Below are 27,049 nucleotides of genomic sequence, written 5' to 3' on the forward strand. Positions count from 1 at the left end.
ATACATTCTCCTTAGATTCTCCCAACCTGCAAATGGCATTTTCGTCTTTTTGAAGTGCTACGGAATAGCGGTCATCGGATCTGCGCTGAACTGTTTTCGAAAAGATGACCTCACGGCTAGATTCTTCGGGGGAATAACCATTCGTGGAGTCTATCTCCTTCATGGCTCAGAACCTAGTTAGTAGATCGTCTTATCGATATGTAGTTGCGCTGTTGAAGCTGCTTTGCAAACCTTGATTATCTTCGGGAAATCCTCCACTGACAATTCAACCGAACACGGACTCATGTAACGCTGGATGTTTCGCTCCAAGCTCGATCTTCCTGCCATGCCAGAGTCGATGTTGTCGAAAAATACTTCAATTCCAAGAACGAGATCCACTCCTGATGACACACAAAACGATGAATCGACGAGCTCGACTCCTTTAGGTATTGTCCAACCAGCGATGTCGACGGTAGCAGTAGGAAGATTGTGTTGGCCAGATAAGGGAACCCCCTCACAAAGAACAAACAAATAGAGTTCCCTCTCTACACCACAGCATGTTACTGATTGATACTTCTGCCAGCAGCTGCAGTTCTCTTTGTTCAACAATAGGTATATGCAATACATACACAACAATATCTCTTAATCTATACCAAAGAGCAACTACAACTAACCGGCGCCCGCTTCTTATCCATCTTCGATCTACAGCGAAGCGTCGCATACTACCTGATATTCCAACACTCCTCCTTAGTGTGCATGCCTCGCAACTCTCCTAGCTCCTCCTAACACCGAGCCTCCCGTCCAAAGCTCCTCTTCGCTGAACAATTCCTCCTGGCCCAATCCGTTGCCCGTACAAATGGCCTCTATCCGACGTTTGCACAGCACCCTGTTGACCAGCTCCTGAATATTCCGACGCTCCTCCTGCTGACCAGCCAGCATCCTACCGAACGTTCCAACCTCCTGATGAATGCCGTCCGGCGCTACCCAAGACTTACGTGGCTGATCCATGATCCCACTGCGCCACGCGAGTTATGCGGCCGATCCATGGCCCCCTGCGATAACGTCGACGGCCATAACATCCCACTAAGATGGAGAACGGGAATCGTTCCTGGGCACATAACCTGTTGGCCGGAGCAAGGGAACAAATAGAGTTCCCTCTCTACACCACGGCAGGTTGCTGATTGATACTTCTGCCAGCAGCTGCACTGCAGTTCTTTTTATTCAACAATAGGTATATACAATACATCCATGACAGTATCTCTCTCCAAAGAGCAACTACAACTAACCGGCGCCCGCTTCTTATCCATCTTCGATCTACAGCGAAGCGTCGCACACTAACTGATATTCCAACAGATTGCCTGTTTGTTGAATTTGGCTGCTGCCTGACCAATGCCGTGAACCGAAACTGAACGACGTTCAACCGCTGCCTGAGATGCTTGGTAATGAAATTGTTCTCCGATCCCGAATAGAAAAGGCTACGGCTTGCTTTGCTGCTGTTGGTGGCTGAAACTATGAGATTCATAGGGTGGCTCTTACAGACATCTATGTTGTATAAACAATGTATCAAAGATATCACTAAGAATAAAAATGTCTTCAAGAATGCAACTGAGGAAAACTAATTTAGTCTTTTGTCAAAACTGTTGAAGTTGATGAACAGAGCTCTAAAAAAGAAATTTGCACATGAGTCATTCATTGGTACGGCATTAGGAAACAAGCATTAGCTGTTTCACTCTACCTTAACGTCTTAGTGCCATGACATTTAATTAATTTTCTTACTTTTGTTTGTTTCAAAAGAGCTAGACTTTACGCAATATGAACTGCCCAGAACTGACAAAACAATAACCGTTGCTGCTACATCCCTTAGTTTCATAAAGTGTAATCACAAATTTAAGTCAGTTCTGTATTCTGTGCGTTTTTAGAATTCCAGCAACCCTGCAACGGATATGCTGGCTTGTAGTAATCCATTTTTTTTGGACAGAGACATTTGTCAAGTTTCTAACCTGTACTATATCATGCAGTATGAAAGGGAAACCGTTCCAACAGTTAACAATTACTTATATCGCAGTTTGATCACCGACGACTTAAAGGTAGACTGACAAATACGCTTTTCATCTGATCCGCACGAAAGGATTAGTTAAATATCCACATCAGATTATCAAGCCGTTAAATTATTTCAGTAACCGTTCGTATATAGGACCTGGGGCTTACAATCTTGCATTCTATTACCCATTCAATGAATAAAGCACTTAAGCGCAATCACGATCAACGTAAGCCAATGAATCACACACATTCCACCAGTTGAGCCCCAAAACCTCAACCTGCACTGCAGCCAGTCGCGGCCCGGCCCAGTGCAGTGTGGATGTAATCGCATTCTATCGCCACTATCACCGTGTCACGTCAGCCCAGGCACTTGTGCACGTATAAATTTTAAACATGCAATCCGAGACAATAAAACTCACTCGCCCTCACCGCAGAACCTCAGCCCGAGGGCCCCGTACTTCCGGGAAACTCTCGTCCGGATCGCACAATCACACGTGTCCAATAATGATTTCGCGCACACAGGTGGGTAGTCGTAATATGGTGTGCTGCGGTGACCCAAACCAAATACATGGAACGACCTTTCTGCATGCTCATTAATCAAGATTAGAATTCAGTTCCATTAGAGAGTGCAGCAGTGCCAGCCATCGTCGGCTGGTACCACCGTCGCTGGGAATTTGGAGTAGGTACGACTGGTTGGTATCTGCATCGCAAGCTCTGTAAGCGGTAGGGACACAACACGGTCCCGGTTTGACCACGTTTGTCAACCACATACACACATTCGTACAACCAGTATTCGAATTTGTGCCAGTCAGCTGCCGGTGGTGCTGACAGATCGCTGTAATTAATATGCGGACATTTAGAATGTGCCATATCGTACGGATTGGGTGGGACTACAGGACGAAGCCGTTTTGGAGAAGGGAGAAGTAAGGAGCGATTCTATTTCTACGACTTTTGGTGGACGTAGGGGGTCTGAGCTGTCTGCTATTGCCACTCACCAGCTGCTCGTGCCTCCTTGCAGGCATCGTACATGTCCTGCTTGATTTCTGGATTGTCGTCTGCGATTGTCTCGCCCACCGTCACGAACCGTTCCACGGCTAGGTTGACGGCTTGGCCAACCCGCCCGATGGCCCGCATCGTGCGCTCCGAGGTGTGGTGCTGCTGCTCGGACCGGTGCTGGACCAGGTTGGAGATCTGCGCGGATGGGAAGATAAGAATAAGCGGTTAAAGAACTGAATAGATGATGGTTTCGGGTTTTGTGGTTTGGTTAACTAAGATTCGAGAAAAAAGGACGAGCATGTTTAAGAATTGAATTCTGGTGGATTGAATTGTGATGATAAAGGGGTTTTATTCATTCGAAGACCAAAATAGGTTTGATGAAGGAATAAAATTTAGGTGATGATGTTGAGCCAAGGGTAATACTTCTTAAGCGGTTGAGAGGGTGGAATATGAACAAAAGCTTTAAGTTTGTTTCATAAACATTATTTCAAGATTCCATAAAAGGTGTCGTCTGTCTCAAGACGGAATGTTTCAATTAACACACGGTAACGCCGTACATCAATTATTGTCCTAAATATTATTCCGTCGGCTATCACCAACCTTGGCAGCCCACACATCGTTAATCATCCGTACATATAACACAGTTCTTTGAGACCATCTATGGCACGAATATGAATTTCCCAACAAACTGATGGAAAGGGTTTGAAACTTAGGTTTTAGGAATGTTGTCGAATTCTTTCGAATGAAACATGAAAATAAAAAACAGGATGAATATCCCTCTTTATTTTAGTATTCAGTATTACGTTTATGTTCAATCCACTTTAATCGGACGAGAACGAACCATAATAAATTTTGATTCATCTCCAACTTTAGTAATTCTCTCCGAGGTGTAGAAGAAACTATCAGACCGTAGGACGATTTGTTGTTAATTTTCGCGATTGCTTATCGTGGATGTCGTTGATCTACATATATGTATTCTGTCCGCTTGAAGCAGGCTGAGCTGCTGCACCTTTATATGATTGAGCTGCAGTGGGTGTATTTCAGTTGTACTTATTTGTCTATCTGATCCCATGGTTTCATGCAAACTTATGAAAACAAGCTTTGCTGTATCCAAAATGAGTTCGGTGTACAAATGAAACTCATTTCGGACGGTATAATTTCGGACGATATATTTGAAACCTTTCACCTGGAACCTTTCTTCTGAAATTCTATCATTAAGAAAAAATTGACGTAGGACTACGTCTGTCATCCCTATATTGGGGTACACTTTGCGATTGCAAAAATCTGGGACTGTCTCGAAAATATGATAGACTTTTAACGTTAATATTTAAGCCGTTTCTCGATGGATTTCCAATTTTTTTGACCTTTCGATTCGATGAGTCAACGCTTTTTGTATTAATCTGAAAATACTGATTTTCAACTATTTATTATCGATAATTGGTAAAAAGTTCATCACAAGCACAGACATCAAAATCAAGCAACTTGTGGATTTGGATCTAAACCTCAGTTTGAACAAGATTTTACGCAGAGCGTACTCAACGGAGCGGAAAAAGCAGCAAGAATGCGCTGGTAGCATTTTGATCGGAAAACCATCGCATTGGTGGTCATCGGCGTAGTTCCAGCAGATCATTCAACCTCAATGAAGCAGCATTTTTTGATAAGAAATGGTTGATAACAAAAATGGCGTCTGTTGCGATCATGTGCCACCAGTGGCGATGCTGAAAATGTATTCCTAATGGTGGCGTCTTAACGAAAATTCATCTGGTGGCCGTCAGACAATAACAGCACAAAGTGAAAATTCAACGCAATGTTCCGACAAGTGTTTGGTTGCAGTTAGTTATTGGAAGGCGCATTGAGGAAAGAAAATTGGTTCTTTTCAGAACCAGCATTTTCTGAAAGAAAGGGTTGATTGCGGAAATGGACTGTTTCGGTGGCATCAGCGTTTAGCGTGTTTGCTTGGTTGCTGTTAGTGATTCCATCCATTTGAACAAATGTATTGCATCATCTCCCATCGATGCGCATTTATTGCATCATCTCCCTTGTGATTCTGCTAACGAAAGGCAATTTTCTGTCGCAACCAAACGATAAAGTTTTGCACTATGAAGAAAATTCAACTCGGATCAACCTTATTTTGTATAAAATGGTGGCCCGAAACAAATCGAATCCAATTTTTAAAATATATATTGCTAAATTGCAAGCTTAGATCTTCCCCATCCACATCGATTCGAGAGACCGTACTATTTTCTATCCAACGGAGCAGGCCTCGGGGAATATTTTTTATCCTTCAGTAAGTCTTATGGTTAGGGTGAAATAGTATCCGATGCTGATGAACCTTCCTCCTACTGCAAAAATAGTCAGCTACGTCATTCCGATCCCTAAAAACAGTATCTTTAACCGCAACACCGCTGATTATCTCGCTGACCTCCTGTGAATCAAAGTTCCTCGTAGGCTGCGTGGGATGCTTGAAGCTAATGGTGGGTTACACTAACACGCCATCCGCGCGGGATAGCTGGTCAGTTCGTACTTCACCGGAAGAGGAGACGTACTCCAAAGCGCCGTCGACCAATGGAAACACGTCGATCTAGATTCTATGAATATTTTGAAGACGTTTAACCGTAATAAGACCCCACTAGTGCTTAAGCAGCTGGTGACCCAAATAACTATTTGCTCTATATTTTGCTAAATCGCCATTTGGGGCCAATATATGGCTATTTTAAAACTTATAAGCATTATAGTAGCACTTTATGGCCGATTTGGCGGAATATACGGCTTATTGGTTACTTGGGGAATTTCTTTCGTTCCTTTCGGGTCTTTATTGGCAAGACTTTATCAAGGACCAAGCCAGCGGCGACTGAGATCCATTCTGGCGATGACCCTTTTTGACGTTGAACAATTTCTTACCCGAAGATACTGGATGCCAAATCAGAATCTAAAACTGGGGACCGCCCCACAGTGGGACGGATTTAAAAAAAGACGGTCAAAAGTACAAATATGGTTTAAAATGAGAACAAATGGGTTTATTATACTTACTGTGATGAAATTTTATCATTTTCAACTACTTTCATAACGATTGTTGATTGTAGCATTCAGTACATATACATACATTTTCATGTATTTTACGTCATTTTCAAATGCCTCGGAAAAAACCTGCGGGCCCTGGCGGGCCCTAAATTTGGTTTAGTTTGAAAATATATAATGTAAAGTAGTAACCATGCGATTTTCAGCGCTGGGTAACGATGGGTAAATTGTTTTCTGACCACATGAAACACCACGAAATGAGTAAATTTCGAAATAGCATAGCATATGTGATTGTACAAATCGTGGGTGGCTATACAATGCTCAATTGAGCAATCTACTGTATATTGTCGCAAATTGGTACTTGGGATTAGTACCTTTTCCTATACAGTAGCAGTTGTATACCTGGCCACGTCCTTACAATCACGGAAGGAAGGGAAGGAATGTTAGTTCAACATCTATTAGTGAAGATGCAGGGAACCCATACTACCTTCATAGATGTCTCGGGAAGGAAAATTTGTGTTAGTGGGTAAGGTGAATAATAGGGAGCTCTATTCGACAATATAGAGCGTTTGTCAATAACAGTATATGCTGAAAAAAATAATAAAATATATTCATCAATTTACTTACGAACCGTCCAAAGGAGGACAAAGTAACCTGGATTTTACAAATGTTTCGCTGGATTTTACAAAATTTCGACAAATCGCGCGATCGTTCTACCGTCCGAAACAAGAGCCAACTCGCACTGAACTGATTAACTTTATTACCGGCCGCGCAATGCAAAACACAAAATTTCGGCAAATCGCGCGATCGTTCTACCGTCCGAAACAAGAGCCAACACGCACTGAACTGATTAACTTTATTACCGGCCGCGCAATGCAGAACACAAAATTTCGGCAAATCGCGCGATCGTTCTACCGTCCGAAACAAGAGCCAACACGCACTGAACTCACGAAATGAGTAAATTTCGAAATAAGCCTAAATTCAACTCCATAAGCCAAGGGTGAACATTTCATGAAACTGTGATATAATGTATGCAACTGATAGGTGATTATGTTATCTTTGAAGATTTATTGAGTTTGCAATGTAAGCATATGCGGTATTTCGAAAAATTTCGTTTCAGGTGGCTCGAAACGAAATTCCGCGGAATTTCGCGGAATTTGGGCATGGCGAAATCTGATTTCTTGATTTCGTTTCGTTTCGTAAAATTACAAAAAATTCGCTAACAAAAACTAGCTTCTAACGAAATTTAACGGAATTCCGCGGAATTTCGAATCAAATTTATACTTAAACCATACTTTATATTATCAAAAATTTTGGCTGCGCCGCTGGACAAAATCGTAAAGTTGTTTTCAAAACTTTAGGTTATACAATATTCCTATTAACGCTTACTACATAACCCCATTCTTAGTCGACAAATTCGTATGTAGTTTTCTTCTATAAAACGTCTTCAGTGTTTCCTTGATTCAAATTAAAATTTAATGATATTTTTTTTACTATTTGCAAAATATGAATGCGGAATCGATCGTGTTGCTGCTATGCTGGGACGGCAGCTAATCCGGGAGAACGCGAAGTGAAAAAAATCTACCTAGCGTACTCGCTTAAAATAAATAACACAGAGATGTGTATGCTTCACACAAAACGGACCTAATGCAGAACAGCACCTAGATGAGCGATAGTTACACAGGCACAAAAATGCCTCGTACGGTCGTGATAACGGTCTTTTTTAACATGTAAACGTTTGTACAGATTCCTTGTTTCATGAGGAACCAAATACTGTTGAAAATATTGAAATCCAAGCTTCAATAAAACCACACGAGCTATTTTTGTGGCTGTGTAACTGTCGCTCATCTAGGTGTTGTTCTGCATTAGGTCCGTTTTATGTAAAGCAAACTTATCTCTGTGTTATTGATTTTAAGCGTGTAGCAGAAATTTGTTTAACCTGTGTGTAATCGATCGTGTTGATGCTAGTGTGGGAGAACGCGAAGTGATATAACCAATGTTTGCATAGAAGAGCACAAAATTATTTAGTGTGGAATCGATCGTGTTGTAGAAGATTATTAAACTAAGCACGTTGATCTTGCGTTGGATTGATTTAAAACACAGTTTTCGTCTTCTTGTTTTCAAAATAACTTCGTTTACAATAAATATTTTGTCGCTTACCAAGGGGTTTCACATGAATTACCTTTTCAACTAACCAACGATTCCTTTCCCTTAGAGCTCAAGAGCATTCCTCGGTCTCTTATAACAATGAGTGTTAAACTAATTTTACTCTCCTAATCCTAAATTGACTATAAGCACGTGACCAGCATCGTTATTGGTCATGAATTGGAAACTCCGAAGCAAATTTACAGTGAGCATAACTTTTTTGTGTCCCTAGAATATTATTTGCTGTTTCTCGGCCAATCATGATTAGCAACTACGATGTGTACAGTTAATCAAGCTAATAAGCTCTTCTTTGACTATTTACACAATATGTAAGGAACATTGCAGATTTGTGGGCATTCCTAGATCTTCGCATGGAATTTGCAAAAAAATCCAGAACGAGTTGAAAGATCATTAAAATTGCTGAAAGTTCTTTACTTAAGATTGCTTTCAGCTCATACTGACCATAACAGCTGTTCTCATATGCCAAGGACACACAGACAATAGCTCAGTTTGTCGAACTAATTGTATATCAGTAATCAGTAATCTGAAATACATATCTTTGTGAATTTTAGAAAGGTGCACAGGATTCTTCTAGTGAGCAAATGTATGCTATATATGTAGACGAAGAATAAGAAGGAATACCTTTTAGCTGATACGGCCTTTTCAAATGTTGGTCTAGTAATATCAATTCTCTATCTGCGTATACGCCTGGCAGATGTAGATATAAGGACTGAATCGAAAATAAGTTATCCACTTTGAAAGTGTTGCTATTCAGAAACTCATGAAAGTATTGGTTTGTTTTATCCTGCATTCGACGTATTCGTATGTCAAGTTTCAAATCAAAATTTGTGTTTTTGTTGAAAATTTGTTGTTTCCGATGTATCTCAAATTGAAAGTAATATGGAAATTTGAGTTTTGGACACATGGCTTCGTAAGAATGGCATCGAGATCGATAGTTTGACTAAGCATTACGCTATCGACCCCCAAAGGTAAAAATTCATGGTCAACAAGCTTGGGGAACTACACGTTCGCTAATCTGTCGGAAAAAGGAAGAATATCAAAATCAAGTGACCGGAATTTGGACCAGAAAGTAATCATGTTTTAAAACGAGGCAATTTTATGCCGATTTGTGACCAGGAAGAAAAATACTTGAATAAATGTTGGAATATGGCAATATTAATTCAGTATTATATTTTTTCATAAAACTTAACAAACAGAATTAACATATATTGCTAGACAAATTTTAATAAATTTTTAAAATCCATCCGATTTTATTCAAATAAAATAATGTGGATAACTTATTTTCGATACAGTCCTTATAATTGGGTATCCCACTGAATGAAAAAAAAAAACCTAAACATTCATTTTCTAATTTTGACTTAGCTCAATACTTTAAAACCACGCTGACAAGACAACATTACATAATACATAATTCTTAAGTGAACTAAGGGTTTAAACGAAATTTGAATCCGTATATGAAAAATCCCACAATTTCTGTATTTTTATACTTACTGATATAAAACTGATGAGCTTCTGAAAAATTGTTCATTGGATTGCCTGTTAAGAATTATTTATCAGTGGATTATAAATTTTGGCTTGACGATGCTGTAAACTCTTGCCTTAGGAATAGGAATTCTCACTTGCTTTAGGATCAGGAATAAGTATAATTTGCATTTATTTAGTCCTTCTACATCTACTTAGTATAAACTATTATCTCTAAACCTGTAAATATTTTAAAGTAATTTTTTACGGTTAGTTTTTTTGTTTTCGGAAAATAATTCTCTCCCTAGTATAACGCCATTGAGCATTTTTTCCGTATAATTCTCTATTTCTATTTGTTATATATGTTTGCGAGAAAGATGATCGCATTATAATAATTATAATTTCTAACAAAATCAATCAGAAAAAAATACTATTTAGTAAAAAAAAGATTCCTTTTCACAAATTAGTGTAAATTTTAATTATTGTAAAGAAGCTCATTCCTTTACCGGAAGCGAAACTTCTCGTTGACTTGAACGTGTTTGTACAGCTACCTACTGAATTAGCAATTGCATTTTTTTATTGATTATTATTTACTTGAAAATGGAAGTTTTCAAAATAACACCATATCTTCTGCACGGTTATTATAATGAAATCAAAATGAGGTAGTATTTTAAAAGCCTCAAAATACGTTTATCGTAATTGAATGATTTTTTGTCCCTTGATCAATTTACTGATTTCTATGATAATTTTCATGCACTTTGCGTTGAGAGATGACGAGCTTATATGTGCTAGATGTGTACTAACCTAATATTTATATGGATTTATAAGATGCATCATAAAAATACCATTTTTATAAAGCGACTAGTCGACCCGGCAGACGTTGTCCTGCATAGTAGGCGAAAATGAGCGTTCTGAGCTGCCCATGCGAATTATCTTCATTTTTGTTTTTCATAATTTCTCTACTTTTACTCGTGATTTTTGCATGAGAAAATATCATATAAACCCGTCGGAAGCGATAACGGACATATTTGCTGAAGGAATGGAGAAAATCAATCCAGCCGTTTTCGAGTTAGGGGGATACGAACACAGCCCTTTTCATTTTACTATATAGATATGTTTATAAACACAATCGATCCAATAATAAGAAAAAGTTGACAATAAATACAACACATGTAGGGTCCTTAAAACCTCTGGCGTTTTACGAATAATAATGATTGTTAGAGTTAATCAAATTTATTCAATAATTATTATTTTTCTGGTCAATATTTTTTTCGGTGTTGCAGCTGGAACAACAATCAAGCAATGTTTTCAGTTCAATTTTTTGGATTCAAATATGAAACTAGACTTTTACAGAAAATTCTTCTGATTTTTCTACGAAAACTTTTCCGAATTTGAATGAAAAAAACTTTTCGAACTGTCATCGGAAATTATTTTTAATTTTTTTTTTCGAATTTCTTCAGAGTTTTTATAAAATTTCGTATACATTTACAATAAGATTTCTTGCAAATATTAACGAGAAATTCATCCAAACTTGTGGAAATTTTGACAGGGGACAAATGCAACTTGTTGCGAGAGAATCGGTTTAAAATTACTATATGAAAAAGTGGCTAATGGTTTTCGGTATCGTGTGCACACACATACACTTGGACAGACAGACATTTCTAGATCAACATTTGAAATGGGCGTAACAGCCAAAATTTATCCTTTTGATTCTTTGTCTACATATATGGGGACGAAGATTCAAAAGGAATAAATTTCATTTTGGCTGTTACGCCCTTTTCAAATGTTGGTCTAGATTTGTTCAGCACGACGAGCTGAGTCGATTGATATATAACATCATGGGTCCCCAAGCCTTCTATAAAAAGTTCGATTTTGGAGTGAAATGATAGCCTTTCGGTACAACTTTGTTGTACGAGAAAGGCAAACAACTACAAATAGGGGTCTGTGTTTTCAATGTGATTTCAAAAATTTCCTCTCATCTCTAAATACATAATCATAATCAAATGCTTAAACGTAAATTTATATGTTCATATAAATTTTCACTGTTATTATTAACCATAACATTGTCGAATTTTAAATTTTAATGCTCATATGTCGCTCCAAATATTTTACAGAAAACTTAATTTTGTAAATGTGACAAGATGTTCGGAAAAGTATCCGCTCAAGAGATTCATGACATTCCAAGATTTAAAGGATGTTTTCCTACGGACTCTGGTCGCAAAACAGTTATTTGAAAAAGTGAAATCAGAATTGCGTACATAATGTAAAACCAATTTGATAAAAATTCCGCGGGAAAAAAAATTAAAATTTCGTTTCGTTTCGAAGTCGTGAAAGTAAATCTATATTTCGTTTCGTTTCGATCCGAATCAACATAGACATTTTAAATTTCGTTTCGTTCTGTTTCGTTAGGAAAAAGTGTGTTATCGCATACCCTTATTGCAATGATTGAATAACAAATTTGAAAAATATGGCATAGATATCATACCTCATATTTATATATTATCAGTGGTGTTAAAATGGGCACAATATCGTCAAATTGACTCAACCAAAGTAATTTACAATATTTTATAGCCTGTACAATGCGAGAAAAATATTTAAAAAATAGAATACATCATTTTGAAAAATGACCTTTTGACCCTCTTTCTAAGGATTCGTCCCTCTGTGCGCCCCGAAACCATGTACGATTTTGAACGTCAACAGCCCTTTTATTTTTCGATGGATTTCGAAGATTTATCTATAATTCTTCAGCAAATTTTCAATTTTATTAAAACTTTCGATTGAATACAATAAACTATGGATAAATTCAATTCTCGTGATACCCAGCAGAAATTGCAACACCAACCAAAACTGACCATTAGAATGATGAAAGTTTGAGGCCTGTTCAAGAATCCACGGTGAGTAAACAAAGACACAGACGGGCACGGAGAACGGACAGAATAATGGCGTCGGTAGCGGTCCCAGCATCGTAGACGGTGTTTCCTGCAATTGTAGCGTTTCAGGAGCAAGCTACCGAGTGGCTGTCGCAGCACTCCTGCGACATATTCTGGCTTGGTTTAGGTTCTGATTTTGTTGAAGTGATAGATTGAAAATGCACATTATAGGAAATAAATCGTTTCTTTTCCGGACAACCATTTCAAAAAAGGAAAGGTTGAGTCGAGACGAAATTTGTTCAACATGCAAATCATAATCGTTTGGCTTCTTGATTCTGCGATTGCCGTCGCCAAGCGAATAATTTGAACTTTGGACACTCTAACTTTCATTTACTCAGAGACTGGATCATTTTACTAAATTTCAGTCAAAAGCAGGATTACTGTTAGTTTTGAGTAGTCCTGCTTTAGACAGAAATTGAGTAAAATGTCCATGTGAAAGAAAGAGAGGGCAGTACAAGTCACTGAGTAGATGAAAGTTAGCGTGAACAAAATTCGTCTCGGCTGCTTGCTCGCTTGCTCGACAGCCATTTTATTCGATATGTCGTGGACAGTGGTCCCAGCATCGGCACCAGCGGAGTTGCTGCACCGACGGCGTGGGTTGTCTGATCGTCGTCGTCAGCATCAGCACACGGACAGATACATTAACCCAACATTTGAGCTCAAAATATTTCCCGAAGAGAGTATCGCAAATAAATATAAATACTCAAAATTTTGGTAGTTTTCATTTCCTTTCCATGAGAAAATGATTGTTGTCAAAACTGGAGCAAGATGCATGCACCTCTTTTGCTTATCCCAATAACCCAGTTTTGAGTAATTCATTATATTCAATTTTAAGTTGAACAAAATTGGGTAAACTAAACTCAGCTTTGGGTTAATTGTTTGCATGTGATAAAAGGCAAACTTTCTGCTGCTCTAAAAGTCTATTAACTCAAAATTGTGTTACTGGCCCGGAGTACGGTTTAGAGTGAAAGCAACACACTAGTTGGGTAGTGCTATTAAAACAATACACCCAATTCTGACTTAACATGGATTTTTTATACGGCCGTGTAAAAAATCCCATACAAAAAATTTTGCTAAGCTGCTCCATTTCCATGATTCGTCGAGAAATCATAAAACTTTTTACACGTATTTTCAAATTTTGAATTTTGAACTGAAAACTTTTTACACGGAACGCATCCCCGTGTAAAAAAAGAATAGGGTGTACACCGAAAAATTGCGAGAAAATTTCACTTGCTGGAAAGGGCGTAACAGCCAAAATTCATTCCTTCTGATTCTTCGTCCACATATATAGCTATCGTCTATCTTGCGACCGTGTCTTGAACACAACTCTTCTGACGGGGACTTCAATGGCCTTTCCAAGAACAGCTACATCTTCATCTACCCGGATGGCATTCTGCTTGAAGTCATCGTAGACACCCTGACGTGAAAACAACCCAAAGAACGGATAGTACAGTTCATCAGTGAGTCTCGTCATTCGGGCAGAAAAATTGTTTGCGGGCATGTGAGCAACGGACGGCATCGTTGCTCCAGCCTCACGATTATTGGGCAACCGCTCTCAAAACAGAAGCTCGTCGGGGTCCTCGGAGTCTCCATCGACCGAGAATGGTCATTCATCCCTCATTTCAGACCCGTCAAATCCGGTTGTTGATTGAAGATTAACCCAATTAGAACCTTATCCAGGCTGCATAGAACAAATAACATGGCCACTCGGTATCGTTTAGGCCAAGCGCTGATTGACAGCAGACTGCAGTGCGGACTGGAGCTGACACGTCTTGCACATTGGTTTGTCAGCATACTGTTCCCAGCCTTTAACCAGTATCTCCGAATAGCTTCCAGACTTCTTCCCTCCACACCTGCCGAGGGTGTCTGCACTGAAGCGGGTGTCCCCTCATTTAGCCATCGCGTTTGCTTATAGCAAGTAAGCCTTAATTATTCATTTATTCATTTCAATGTTTAGTTTATCTCTGTAAATATATTTATTTTGTTATTTATTTAAATTATAAACTTTGCATGTCCAGTTGCGTCTTATGAAATAAATCTTTGTGTTGGATCACCGCAAGAATGGTCTAGAAGAAGTACGCTATTGAGTTACCTACGCTAAGAGTTGGGTGTTATGAGTTCCCTACAGTCAGCTACCAAAGAATCACATGGGGTTTAGCCAGCATATAGCGCATCATGACGCCAAAAGTAGCGCGTGTCTTGCGGCCAACGACCCGCACGCCGCCCGGTCTTTTAAAGTTGCGTTGACCTTTGGCTTGTCCGGCATTCCACGCTTGACACGATTCTTAGCGAGCCAGCTTACTGGCTAATTTGAATCGTCTGTGGGAATGAGATGCACGATTTTGGGGAATTTCGTGGATAAATTCTTTTGATGCTCGGATTCGCAAATTTCAACTTCGTTGAATTTCGTGAATTCTGGAGACAATGTTTTGAATTTCGCGGTATCTGAGGATTTTCCCAACTCAGAATCGTTCACTTTGTTCTGTTCTGTGGAAGAGGCAAAAGCGATCCATTTGGATCCGTGCCGTAGTGTGATTTTGAAGGTAAAAGTGGCATGGACTCATATTAGGTGTTAGCAAATTGATGTTCTTGTTTCCCTCTAGTCGAGCATAAGTTTGTTAACGCTAAGTTTCGTTAATCCTGTGAGATTCAGTGTGTGTAGATTTGTGTTCAGAAAGGTAAATTTGTGTACTTTTGAATATATAAAATGTGCCTCAAACCTCGTGCGTATGTGCTATTGTAAATGTTAATTACACAGATAAAAAAAGTTGTTGAAATTTTTTTTTTTAATATTTTTGCTTCGATGTAAGCAATTTGTATTACATTATGCCACTATTTATTCGATAAAGTGGCATAATGGTATACAAATTGCATACATTCAGGGTGAAATTGATGGAAAAGATTCTATGCTCAGAATAAAAGATATTTTAGTTACTAGATAAAGATTGTCGCTGTCGTCGCTGTCCGGAACATCTTTTGCTGGCGAGGATAGGGGAGCTAAATGTCAAAGAAGGAAAATCCATACGATTTGACAGGTATGTACCACACATGTTTCGGACAGCAGAACAAAGGGAACCGAAGCGACAATCTTTATCTAGTAACTAAAATATCTTTTCTCAGAATAGTGTAATTTTCCACGTCTGTGTTAGGTCCGTGGCATGGCAGCGTGTAGTGATACGGCGTATGTGGAAGCGAGAGTGAGTTCGCAGGAGAAGTTTGTCGGAGTCAGCTGGAGGAGAAGAATCGCGTAGCCGGAGATACCACTGGCGAAAAGAAAAAAAAAAAAGATTAGATTGCACGCACATGCAGGCTTAAAATCAATAACACAGAGATATGTTTGCTTCACACAAAACGGACCTAATGCAGAACAACCCCTAGATGAGCGACAGTTACACTGCTACAAAAATAGCTCGTGTGGTTTTATTGAAGCTTGGATTTCAATGTTTTCAACAGTATTTGGGTCCTCATGAAACAAGGAATCTGTACAAACGTTTACATGTTAAAAAGGACCGTTATCACGACCGTACGAGGCATTTTTGTGCCTGTGTAACTGCCGCTCATCTAGGTGTTGTTCTGCACTAGGTCCGTTTTGTGTGAAGCAAACACATCTCTATGTTACTGATTTTAAGCGTGTGTAGACAGAAGTTAGAGGGAAACAGTGGGAATGCTAGGCCTATGCGAATGCATGTAAATAAAAGAAATGCAATAAAATTCATGTAAATCTTGATTGAGTGTTAAGGCTCCCCCAGACCTAAGCGATTTCTTCGCCGCGACGATTCTATTGATGGGTCGCTGCAGGCATGTTTCATTTACGCTTCCATACCAACGGTGACAAAATCGCAGTCGCCAGTCGCCCAGTCTCCCCCCTGTGTCACTCTTTTTGTATGAACCCCTCTCAGAGCGTTACGTAATTTATGGATGCTCCCAGGAACACCGATGGACACCGAATTTAGGAACCCTGAATACCGCTACGGTTCCATTTCGAAACAAGAGGTCGGCTAAAGCGTTTCATGGAACAACCTGACGCGGTTAACAATTTCAAATCGAGAAGATATTTGTCACTTAATTCAAAATCATGAATAATTGAAAATACACTAGGGACACGGCAGGTATTTCCGTCCATCGTCGTAGGGGCTAAAACCAACGGAAGCAACGTACATTTGCTAGAACTCCACTATAGCAGAACATTTCTCTTGAGCTTACGATTTGGTACGTATGAGCTTTACAAAAAACGTCTCTTTTATTGGTTTTCGAGACTATGACGAACAGACGAAAATACCTGCCGTGTCCCTATTTGTGTTTTATTTCAATGTTTTGAAATAAATTGAACAATGAACGTGTTTATAAGATACAATTAGCAATAAAATATCATCTGTTTATGTCTCTTTTACCAAAATAAACAAATAAACCATCTGGCATTTAAAAGTTTTGTTAAATTATGGGCCAATCGAATTCATGTTTGCGATGTTCAGCATCCCTCGTAAGTTGTCGTTTATTGTATGAAAATATGATTAGAAATAATAGAATGGCCACCATGGTGAGCGAGGATTCGTGTTTCTTATCCTTTTTACGCGTTCTAAATACCTCGTCGGGAGCTAAAGTTTGATTTCGTTGTGTAACGTGGAAATCCTCCGTGATACCTTCCCACATGTTATGGGCCCAGTTAAGGTAAAAGAAACCGTTAATATCTGTCGTGGAAGTTGCTCAAAAATCAGATACGGAGTGTGAAACAGTTTCCTCGCGAACGTTCCTTCGTGCTGCCGTTCAGCAGAAGTAAATTTGTTTTGCTTGTTTCTGCATGGGCGGGGTGAACAATTTTCTGAGTGATGGTCTTTGTGAAACCCATATGGCTGCATTTTGATGGGCAGTTAGTTCAACATTCCTTTCATCCTATGAGAAGTGAACTATTCATAAGAGTACAAAGTGAATGATCTGTAACTAGGGTGGTCGGTATTGGCCATTTTTGACGAATACCGGTATTCGGTATTTGGTGGAGTCAATACCGGTAATACCGGTAAAAAACCGGTATTTGTGAAAATTTCAGAAATTAAAGTTTGAACTTTTGGGCGAAAAACAATATTTAAAAACTATTTCTTGTTGAGCTGGGCAAAGTGAAATTTAAGTAGACATAACATACTGAGCAATTCATCTCCCAATCCGCATCAAATTTTGTTAACAATTTTACCAGCTGCTGATAATGCCTTATCTGGTTCAATCGAAGTTGGACGAATGATTCCAAGAGCGTCGAAAATCAGTCTCAAGTACTTGAATCCCTTTAGATTCATAGTAGGAGAATTCTTTACGAATTGCTTACAAGAATCTTGGCGCCATCGTAATTGTCACCAATAAAGCAAGTATTTTGCACTGCTGCAGTCTCTTTACGAGTTGTTCTTTTATCAACCAGAGGTATCTTCTATACACCGGTCGCCAGTTTTGGTCTGATGCACGAATGATTAGACACTTCAATATCTCGTTCACTTGCTTAATCAAAGATAGATGTCTTGTTGAAAATGCCAAAAACATGTCTGATGAATTATTTTTCGGCAGGATTAACAAACAAAAGAAAACAAACCAGCGTATTCTGATAGTCTCTTGAATTCATTCTTTGAGAGCATCGCAACGGCGGAAATTTCTGTGGCTTTATTGATAATTGCCACGTCGGCAGAGTTGTTCCACAGCAGCTTGAACAGGTTCGGGGGCTTAAATTATTTCACCTACCGCATAGTTTTCCAAAGTGGTGTGTAAATCTTATGGAAGGGGGTCGCGACCCCCCAACTTTGGAAAGCCATGCTACCGAAAATGAAAATCATAACCACAAAAGATAAGTTTGGATTGCAGCTTCAAATTGATCAAAGCTTTTTGAACGGTCCCCTGAAACTCTTAGAACCGTTCGAGCATGAATAACAGCTTGGTGTCAGCCACCAATAGCACCAATACAAGTTCTTTTCCGAATTCAGAACGGACATATTTTTGCAGCAAATCATTTTTCACATGTGATCTCCAGAAGAGAACTACTAGGGGCCATCCACAAAGTACGTCACGCTCCTAGGGGGAGGGGGGTTCCGAGCAGCGTGACGACTCATACAAAAATTTTAGAGGTTTAATACAAAAAGTGTGACGAAGGGGGGAGGGGGGGTCGAAAATCGCCAATTTTTGCGTGACGTACTTTATGGATCTTCCCCTACGGCACTAAAGGCTCCGTCAGACGTTGCAAGCAAATCACTCGTGCGAGCGAATTATTTCTGAGAGCACTCGCAATTGCAGTCACACGTAGCAGCTTCTCACTTTTAGCAAATGTCAGATTTACTCTCATGCAAATACAAACCAAAACGAAAAACACTTGTTTTTCGGCCACAAAATCTTATTTCATTCCTATTTTTACAGTGCAACACTGCCACCTGAAAACGTTTTTACTTTTGCGAGTGAAAAACTTGCTAGTGCTGCAATAGCAAGCGCAATTGAGTTTCTGCAAGTTGCAAATTTTTAACGCTTAGTAGTCACACAATGCAAGCGGGCGTTTGCTTGTGATTTGTAATTTGTTTGCATGCAATCACTTTCATTGGAGTCAGACATGCAAATTTTTTACAGATGTCACTTTCTGCGAGCAAAATGCTCGTTGCGAGTGATTTGCTTGCAACGTCTGACCTTAACCGTTTTCACAATTTCATTGAAGAAAAAAGTCATTAGCAATTGGACATATGGCTAAAAGAATGGAGCAACACGTATGAATAATGACGATGACGATCGATTTTTGCGCGCATTCAATTGTTGTAAGTGTTTGTGGCACGGTGAATCTGTAACTTAACTGAAAACTATTCGATATTTTTATACCAACAAAAAACATGGAAATACCGAAAATACCGGTATTTACCGTTTTTAAAACCGGTATTGTCGGTACTCAAAATTGGCCGGTAATACCGGTATTACCGGTTTCGGTATTACCGGTTAGACCACCCTATCTGTAACCATAGCCAGTGACGGCAAAATGGTCGAAAGAGGATCGAAGGATCAAGGCAACAATAATTGTGTATGTTGAGGATAATCAGTTCCCTTTGGTAAACGATGCAAGGTTGGTGGTGGATGTGTATTGAAAGTTGAAAAAGTACCACGAAAAGACTACAGTTACGTCGCGAGTTTCACTACTTAAGATAATCTGTAGCCTGAACTACGACGAAGATGCTGATATGGAACAGCACCTGTTCTGGATCGAAGAGTTATTCGACAGACTTTTGTGCGCGGGACAGAAGATAGAACACATTTAGTTTTTGTTTCTGCAGCTCAGTAAAAATCCGCACAGTCGTTTGCCAGCAAAACAAAAAACTGAAGCTCCGCCAAAAAATACGTTTGTTAGCTGATTTTCGGCAAATTAATTGCTGATTCTCAGCAACTTTGACGAAAATGTCAGCAAAAAACATGTTTGCTGGGGCTCGGCTGTGCGAATTTCGATAAAAATTTAACTAACTGCTGAGATTCCGGTAAAAAAAAAATTGAAATTTCATTTTGAGCGGCAATCATATACCGAAATCAACCATAGTCGTATAATGGATTGGTGACTGCTCTGCAAAGTTGACCAGACCCAGACCAGGTGGTTGAAATCGCGAAGCAGCGACTGATGGATGAGTACCACCAGAGGACCAAAAGGCCAATGTGTAGGAGGCGTAGAAGGCAGCAAAGAAGAATTCCCGATTATGCTTTGGCGTAGAAGGAGACCAGCTGGTATCCCTAGTAACATTTTGGTTTTATAACGCTTTGAAGAGTAAGTTATGGTCTTCAAGAGCGTTATAAAACTTACAATGTAACTTGGGATGTGGATAGTGGCTACTCCAGTCACATGACCAGCTACCGGAGATTCTTCAGCGAGATTGACGAGAGCGTAAAGCTGGATGTTAAGTTGGCGGATGGTTTCGCCGTGAAATATGCCGGTGGCGGTTTTTCCTTCTCAAATTAGCTAACATCGTTTCCTCATTTTGACACCAACTGACCAGCTCCTGTATAGCAGGTATTCATAAACAACAGTTGCTCTCAGAGTTAGGTGATCGTGTAACCGTGAAAAAGAAAACTGCTTTTTCTAAACAGATTTGTTGTTTGACAGTGACAACTAACTCTTTGATCAGTTTATTATGGAAACCTTTCGTTCCGTTTTTTGGAATTCTCCGATCTAGATAGTTTCTTATTTGATCGGTTTTATGGATCAATTTATTCGTCTCTAGAGAGCAGCGCGTTTCAGCTTTAGAATTCCTGGATATTCGTGTATCCATTATTGACTATCTGGCCAAAGTTTGTCGATGGGAATTCCTCACCATGAAAAATTGACTAGCTCCATATCGTAATTGATGTTCTTTTGTCCTGTATTTTCGTCCAGCTTTGATTCTTCAACTAAGTTTTAATCTTTTTATTTTGATTTGTTAATTATCATGCATTGTATTTTTTGCTTGCGGAAGGTCCCTAGGTGGATCATGAGGCTCTTTCCACTTTTGATGGGCAAAAGACATTATTATGTGACGATATATCTTACTGATGAACTCCAGAAGGATCCACTGAATCCAATTGATTAGATTCATGAAAAAAAAACTGTCTTGTTGAAAGTTTTCACGAATATTATTTATTAAGCCCAAGGAATTGATGAAAGCGCCAGCAACTCTACTTGCATTAATTACTTATCATGCGCATAGCTTCACGTATCTACAAAGTTAATTCCAAAACAAATGAATATTCACACCAAGAACAAAAGAAAGCTTAGTCGTATCTCTGATGGAAAAGGGAATCTTTTCCCATTTCTTGGTTCCGTACCATACAATTCCAGAATAGGAAAATACGCAAATGAGAAACATAAAACCATTCACGCGCGTCGCCAGCCGGGCTGCTTTGAAAGCCGTTTTTCTTCGCTGTGGATTCCGGGAGACAGACGCGATTCGTGGCAAAATATTCAAATGGAGGATTAGACGAACAACAACAGACTAGAAAATGGAAACGCATTCCAGGATGGCTGTTTTCATTTCGGCACGATTTTCCTGGAGTGCGATAGCACTTTTTGATGTTCGTTTGATACAGATCCATTCCCATCCCTTGGACAAACTGCCGTAACTCCATCAGATCTCCTAGCGAAAGCACTCATCGCAAATGATTAAAACAATAAGCCGATCGTTACGAGTAATTGTTCGAGCGAAACGTTATTAGGGGGGAAAAAGTTTTTCAATTTTCTCGAGCTGGAAGAATAAAGTCCCGCCGTAGCTCATTACGACCCACCTGGTGTCCGGCTCCAATGGCGCCGATGACGATGCAGGAAATGAAAAGTCGAATTAGCACAAAGTTCCAGCAGTATCCCACGATTCATTATGTGAAAAGTTCGTTAAATGACCATCCTCTTGTTACGGTCTGGCTGGCTGCTGTTGTCACTGGAGAGGGACTTTATTTCGTAGCGAACAAAATGCAATACATACAAAGGCGGTGTCCTTTTTCCATCAGTGTGAGAAAACTGATCCACTTTAGCAGCGCTTGGCGTTTGATCCCTTTTTCTCCTGCTGGGAGGGGGCGATTGTCATGATGAAGATGATGCTTTCGATGATTAGTTGAGTTTGTGGGTGTTCGCCTAACTGCAATTATGTGGCGCCCAAGCTAAGCTCTGCTGGAATTCACCGTTCGTCGTCGATTATTAATCACCAGGAGTGCGGTAATGAGAAGGAATAACCTAACTTAAAATGGGTAGAAGAATGTTGTTTTACTGCTAAAAGGATCAGATGGATAAACTGATTCAATTAAACTACTTGATCGTAGCGTGTTAGACGAGAGATAGTTCCAGAGATTAGAAATCTCATGGACCACATTAAATTTCAGTTCAAAATAGCTGACAACTGTTTGAAATATTATGCGCTTTTGCGAAAGAATTTCCCGTGGAAAAAAATCAGTGAAAAAGGCCTTAAAATTCGTTAGAATATTGGAGGGTCTTTTCAAATATTGCTCCGGAAAGGCACAGAATTCCCTGATTTTCTTTTCAGTCGTCGCCTGGGCACCCTTCTACCATTCAACTACATTATTATTTCACGTACAGAAATGTACACTTTTCATTCGAGCAATTTACTGAATTCCACGCCATAAGAAACATAAATTAAGATGGCGTGACAATTGTCCCTGACAATGGAAAATGAACGCAAATCCGACTCCGCCAGCCCCCGGCTAAAACTGGATTTGAACCGAAAAAAAAACTCAAACCGTCCTCTGTTCCGTACCTCATCAGTTTCGTTTCCGAGTCCGCAGGCAGTCAGTCAGTCAGTCAGTCAGTATCGTACTGGAAAGCTTGAAAGAGAGCCAGCAACCAGAACATGGGGGAAAGATTAAACCAATTAGGCAGTGCTGTGGAGGAGATAATCCCAAGGCGATCATGATGAGGACCGGTGCGGCAACGAGTTAACGAACTAACAATGGAAAAATCAATATTTGAATTTCGTCGTTGAAAAGGTGGTTCATGTGCAAATATTCTGAAGTGACAGGAGCAGATGAAAACTGCAAAGGATTGTTCTTTCAAGATAATTCACTTAATTGAGTGGCATTACATAACGAAAAACACTGAAAGCTCGATTGAGAGATTTGACAAATGTAAACATTTGAGATTTGTGTGTGGATCACAAGCTTAAGTCAATTGAAATTCAATCTGATCGAAAACAATTTTTCCAGTTAGATAGAAGTTTGTACAAAACAGCCATTTGCATCTGTTCCACGTGGTTCATATTTCCATTCAAAATTTAAACCGCAAATTGCAAATCCATTTACGGATTCCAATTACATTTATGAACCTATTCAACTGGAAGGAACTACATGCTCAAAACCACATCTCAAGATTTGCCAATCGATTTCAATTTCCAGCTTTGGCCCTTGGCGTGCGCTTCGTCAGAGTCGAAAATTGCACAGACAGAATCAGCCCATCTCCGCTGGAAAAGCTGCTTCCACGCCACACTCGACTCCGGCACTGTTGCTCCGTTTGTGGACTGATCTGCCAAAAATAGTATTCCATCGAAACAGAAATTGGTTTGCTGATGATGCGCCGTGCTGCTACTTCAAGGCGCAGCTCTCACCTCCGCCCCCACCCGAAGGGCTAAAGGATTTTGATTCGTACCGGGAAGATGAAAATGATTTTGTGACCCCCTCCGTGAACGCGCCAATGCCTCGGGGCGTGCTGCCTTCTCTGAAGTATTACCGAACGAGAGTGTCGTCGTACATCGAAATATCTAGCTCAAGGAGAGCACCCAATTTGCATCTAGCAGCACTTTTACACGCTAGGGTTGTTTGGGGTCATGTAAGCCATGAAATTCAAATTCCAAATCCTACAAAAAAAATGTTCACACCACAAATACATTTTTGTGTGCGTAAATAAATTCAAATTAGACATAATTTTACCTTATTGCTGCAATTTTGCTATTTCTGATACTCGACTAATAGCACAGTATGGATATTTTCCCAATATATTGGAATAGGACACTGCACGGACGAATCTCTTTCTCTTTCGCTTTACATAAAAGTTAATTTTGACAAAGTCACTAACTTGTTGTTTTCTAACTTCTTTGCGTTGAGAAAGAGATAAAGCAGTTTTTGCAGTGCCCCATATGTAGTAAAATATTTGCCCCCATTCACCCTACATAAAAATGGTAGACGCGAGGTTTTTCAATCGATGTGAAATACGATTAGGATAATGGAAACCCTATATATGGGATCAGCCGGTAATATTGAGCGAACAAAGGCAAACTTGGGGGACAGGTAGGTCGATTCTTCCTCTTCGAGCTGAAGGCGAACTAGGTGACACAGTTGGGACCGAAATAACCCCGTGACGTAGTGTGCACCGGTGTCATTGGCAAAAGCAGCTTAGCGTTAAAAGAATTCTAGCTCTCAACTATTGCCTACACAAATAGTTTAGGATTTCCTCTTTCACGTGATGGATATTAAAGAAAGAATAGTGCGCCCACCATTCCTTATTTTAATAGAGTTTGCACAAAAAACACTGGAAAAGAACAATAAAATCGTTCATATTCCTGCCTTATTAGGATATTAGGATTTCGAAAACGAATTCGCAATTGTTCTGTCTGATAGGACTTTAGTATTCCCAAATAGTACGATTCAGAACTTTCATCATTATCAATGCTAGCAGTTTGTACATGAGAATGAACTGATTAAATCAGAAAATAGTAAGTGCATTTCATGAAATACAACATTTATGCTTTAATATAACGAAATCTATAAGAAGTTACAGGCCTGTTTTGCTCAATAAATTATTTCCAACTTAAGGCCTTCCTTGGGAGCCATTCACAAAGTACGCCACTCTAGAGCTAGGCAAGACGTTCATTTAATTTAAGCTTCCATTATTGATTCAAATTATTGGTGGAATAGTAAGTGAGATTTTGGCAATTCGGATGAAACCTTTCCAGGACGGATTCCAAACAAGCTGTTGTTGACATAGTGTGTCCTAAGGAAAAAGTCTCATTAGTATTAGTGAATAGTAAATGTTTTTACAAAAGATTTGGGAAGCACGTTACGTGAATAAGTCACCTGCTTCAAATTCTACTTGCTCGCAATCAACTCTTTCTTTCTGTTGGGCACATAAGTTGACGCAAATAGTTTAAATCACCATTCCAGAACCAAAGTCAAAATCACTTACGCCTGTATCAAAAACTAGAATTCCAAGTTTCTTATAAAATTTTCGAAAGAAAAATAAATATGAAAAAAAAATTAATTCCAACAATATCGTGTTCCGATTTTCGCTAAGTTTATTTTAGCAATTCTGGAAAAATAAATGCCTGTTATTTTGAAAATGTGTAAAAATATGTACCGAATATTTCTAGCTTAACTTTTCCAAATGACCTCAGTAACATTTTATTCTTGAATTAGTTTCAATATTGCAATCAACAGACCAATATGAAACCTTTTGATTGCATAAATCAAATTAAAAAATGTTACTTGGGTCCTTTTGAAAAGTTAAACGAGATTTTCTGGCCCGCCATCAGGTGTTTATTCTGAAAACTGGCTCGTGGCTTGAAACAGTTGGGCAGACCTGGTTGATACGGCCGAATTACTAATTTGGCCGAAAAAGCACTCTTCGTTTGACTGAAATGGTCGATTGGCCGAATAGGTTAAGGCCGAAAATGGAGTTTGACCGAAATGGTTGTTTGACAGAAAGATCATTTGGCACGAAAAGTCATTTGGTCTAACAGCTAAATGCTAATTATTTAACGGGTAATATAGTCAAAAATATCGTCCCGTTTGGCCAAATGAAATTTTCGGAGAAATGGCCTTTCTGCCCAACGATCATTTCGGCCAAACACCTTTTTAGCCAAACGGCCAGTCGGCCGAACGGCATTTTCGGCCGTAGGGCCATTTCAGCTAAATAAAATTCACGGCCAGGTGGGTTTTGGTGTAATTATTTGTTCGGCCAAATGACATATTCAGAAAAACACCTTTCGACCTTGTGTCTATCGGTCAAATGGCCCTATCGGTTGTTTGGCCGAATGTCATTCTACGAAAAGCAATTTATTCAAAAACAGGTTAGACTAAAAATTATGTAGTCAAATTCCATTAGGCAGAATTGAACGTTTGTCCGGAACTGTATTACGTTGAAAATGGTTCGACCAAAAATGACATTTGGCGGAAAGCGACTAACAGCAGAAAGGCTCATTCGGCCGAATTGATAATTTGTTTTTTGTGAGGAACTGTTTGACCAAATGACATTTTCGACTAAATAATTCTAGACTAGATGGGCTTCAGCAAAATGGTTTGTTTGGTCGAACGACATATTAGGTCAAACAAGTTTCGACCTTACCAACCAACAATTTTGGCTATATAAGCTATAGAGGACTAATTTTTGTCATAGAAGCGCTTTACTCTCCTCCAATGTTCTTTGGGCGTTGTGGCATTCGGAAAAAGGCTATCTACCAAACGACTCTTCTCCGTTCAAAAATTACATTTCAACAAGTTTTTTTATATACAACGGAAAATCTTCCGAAATTTACTATTCATATGTATTCAACTTTTTAGGATATCATTGGTATTTTCACGGAAAATTCTGCGAACTTCTTCAATTTTGAATCGGCGTGGAAAATTATAGCCCACCGGCGTGACATTTTTTAAACGGCGGCGCGCCGATGCAAAAATGTCACCGGCGGCGGCGTGCCAAAAACTATCAGTGGCGGCGGCGTGGCTTGGCGGCGCACACCTCTTCGTCACGATTCTAGGTGGGAGGAGGGGTTGAGATTTTGTAGTTGTGTTACAAAAAGCGAGACGAAAGGGGGAATGGGGGGGGGGGGTTGAAAATCGACAATTTTTGCGTGACGTACTTTATGGATCTCGGTACTTTTGCTGATTTTAGGTCTGACAATACACTTTGAGTCTCGGCTTAGACTACCGGCAGCATTTCATATTAAGGTGATTATACAATAAATCCCGTGGTGAATTTCAAATTCATCACATGCATATCTACC

The 27,049-nt window shown here is 39.5% G+C and overlaps 1 protein-coding gene across 1 annotated transcript in view; it reads right to left on the reverse strand.

Moving 5' to 3' along the window:
* The window catches only part of LOC134224951 (alpha-catulin), a 506,545-nt gene that overhangs the window by 190,609 nt on the left and 288,887 nt on the right, over positions 1-27,049 (reverse strand). Inside the window, exon 2 of the mRNA XM_062704626.1 lies at positions 3,015-3,210. Coding sequence (XP_062560610.1) covers positions 3,015-3,153 — 139 coding nt within the window. The 5' untranslated portion in view covers positions 3,154-3,210. The remainder of the gene's footprint in view (positions 1-3,014; positions 3,211-27,049) is intronic.

This window comes from Armigeres subalbatus, chromosome 3 (assembly GCF_024139115.2).
Source record: "Armigeres subalbatus isolate Guangzhou_Male chromosome 3, GZ_Asu_2, whole genome shotgun sequence".
NCBI classification, from domain to species: Eukaryota; Metazoa; Arthropoda; class Insecta; order Diptera; family Culicidae; genus Armigeres; species Armigeres subalbatus.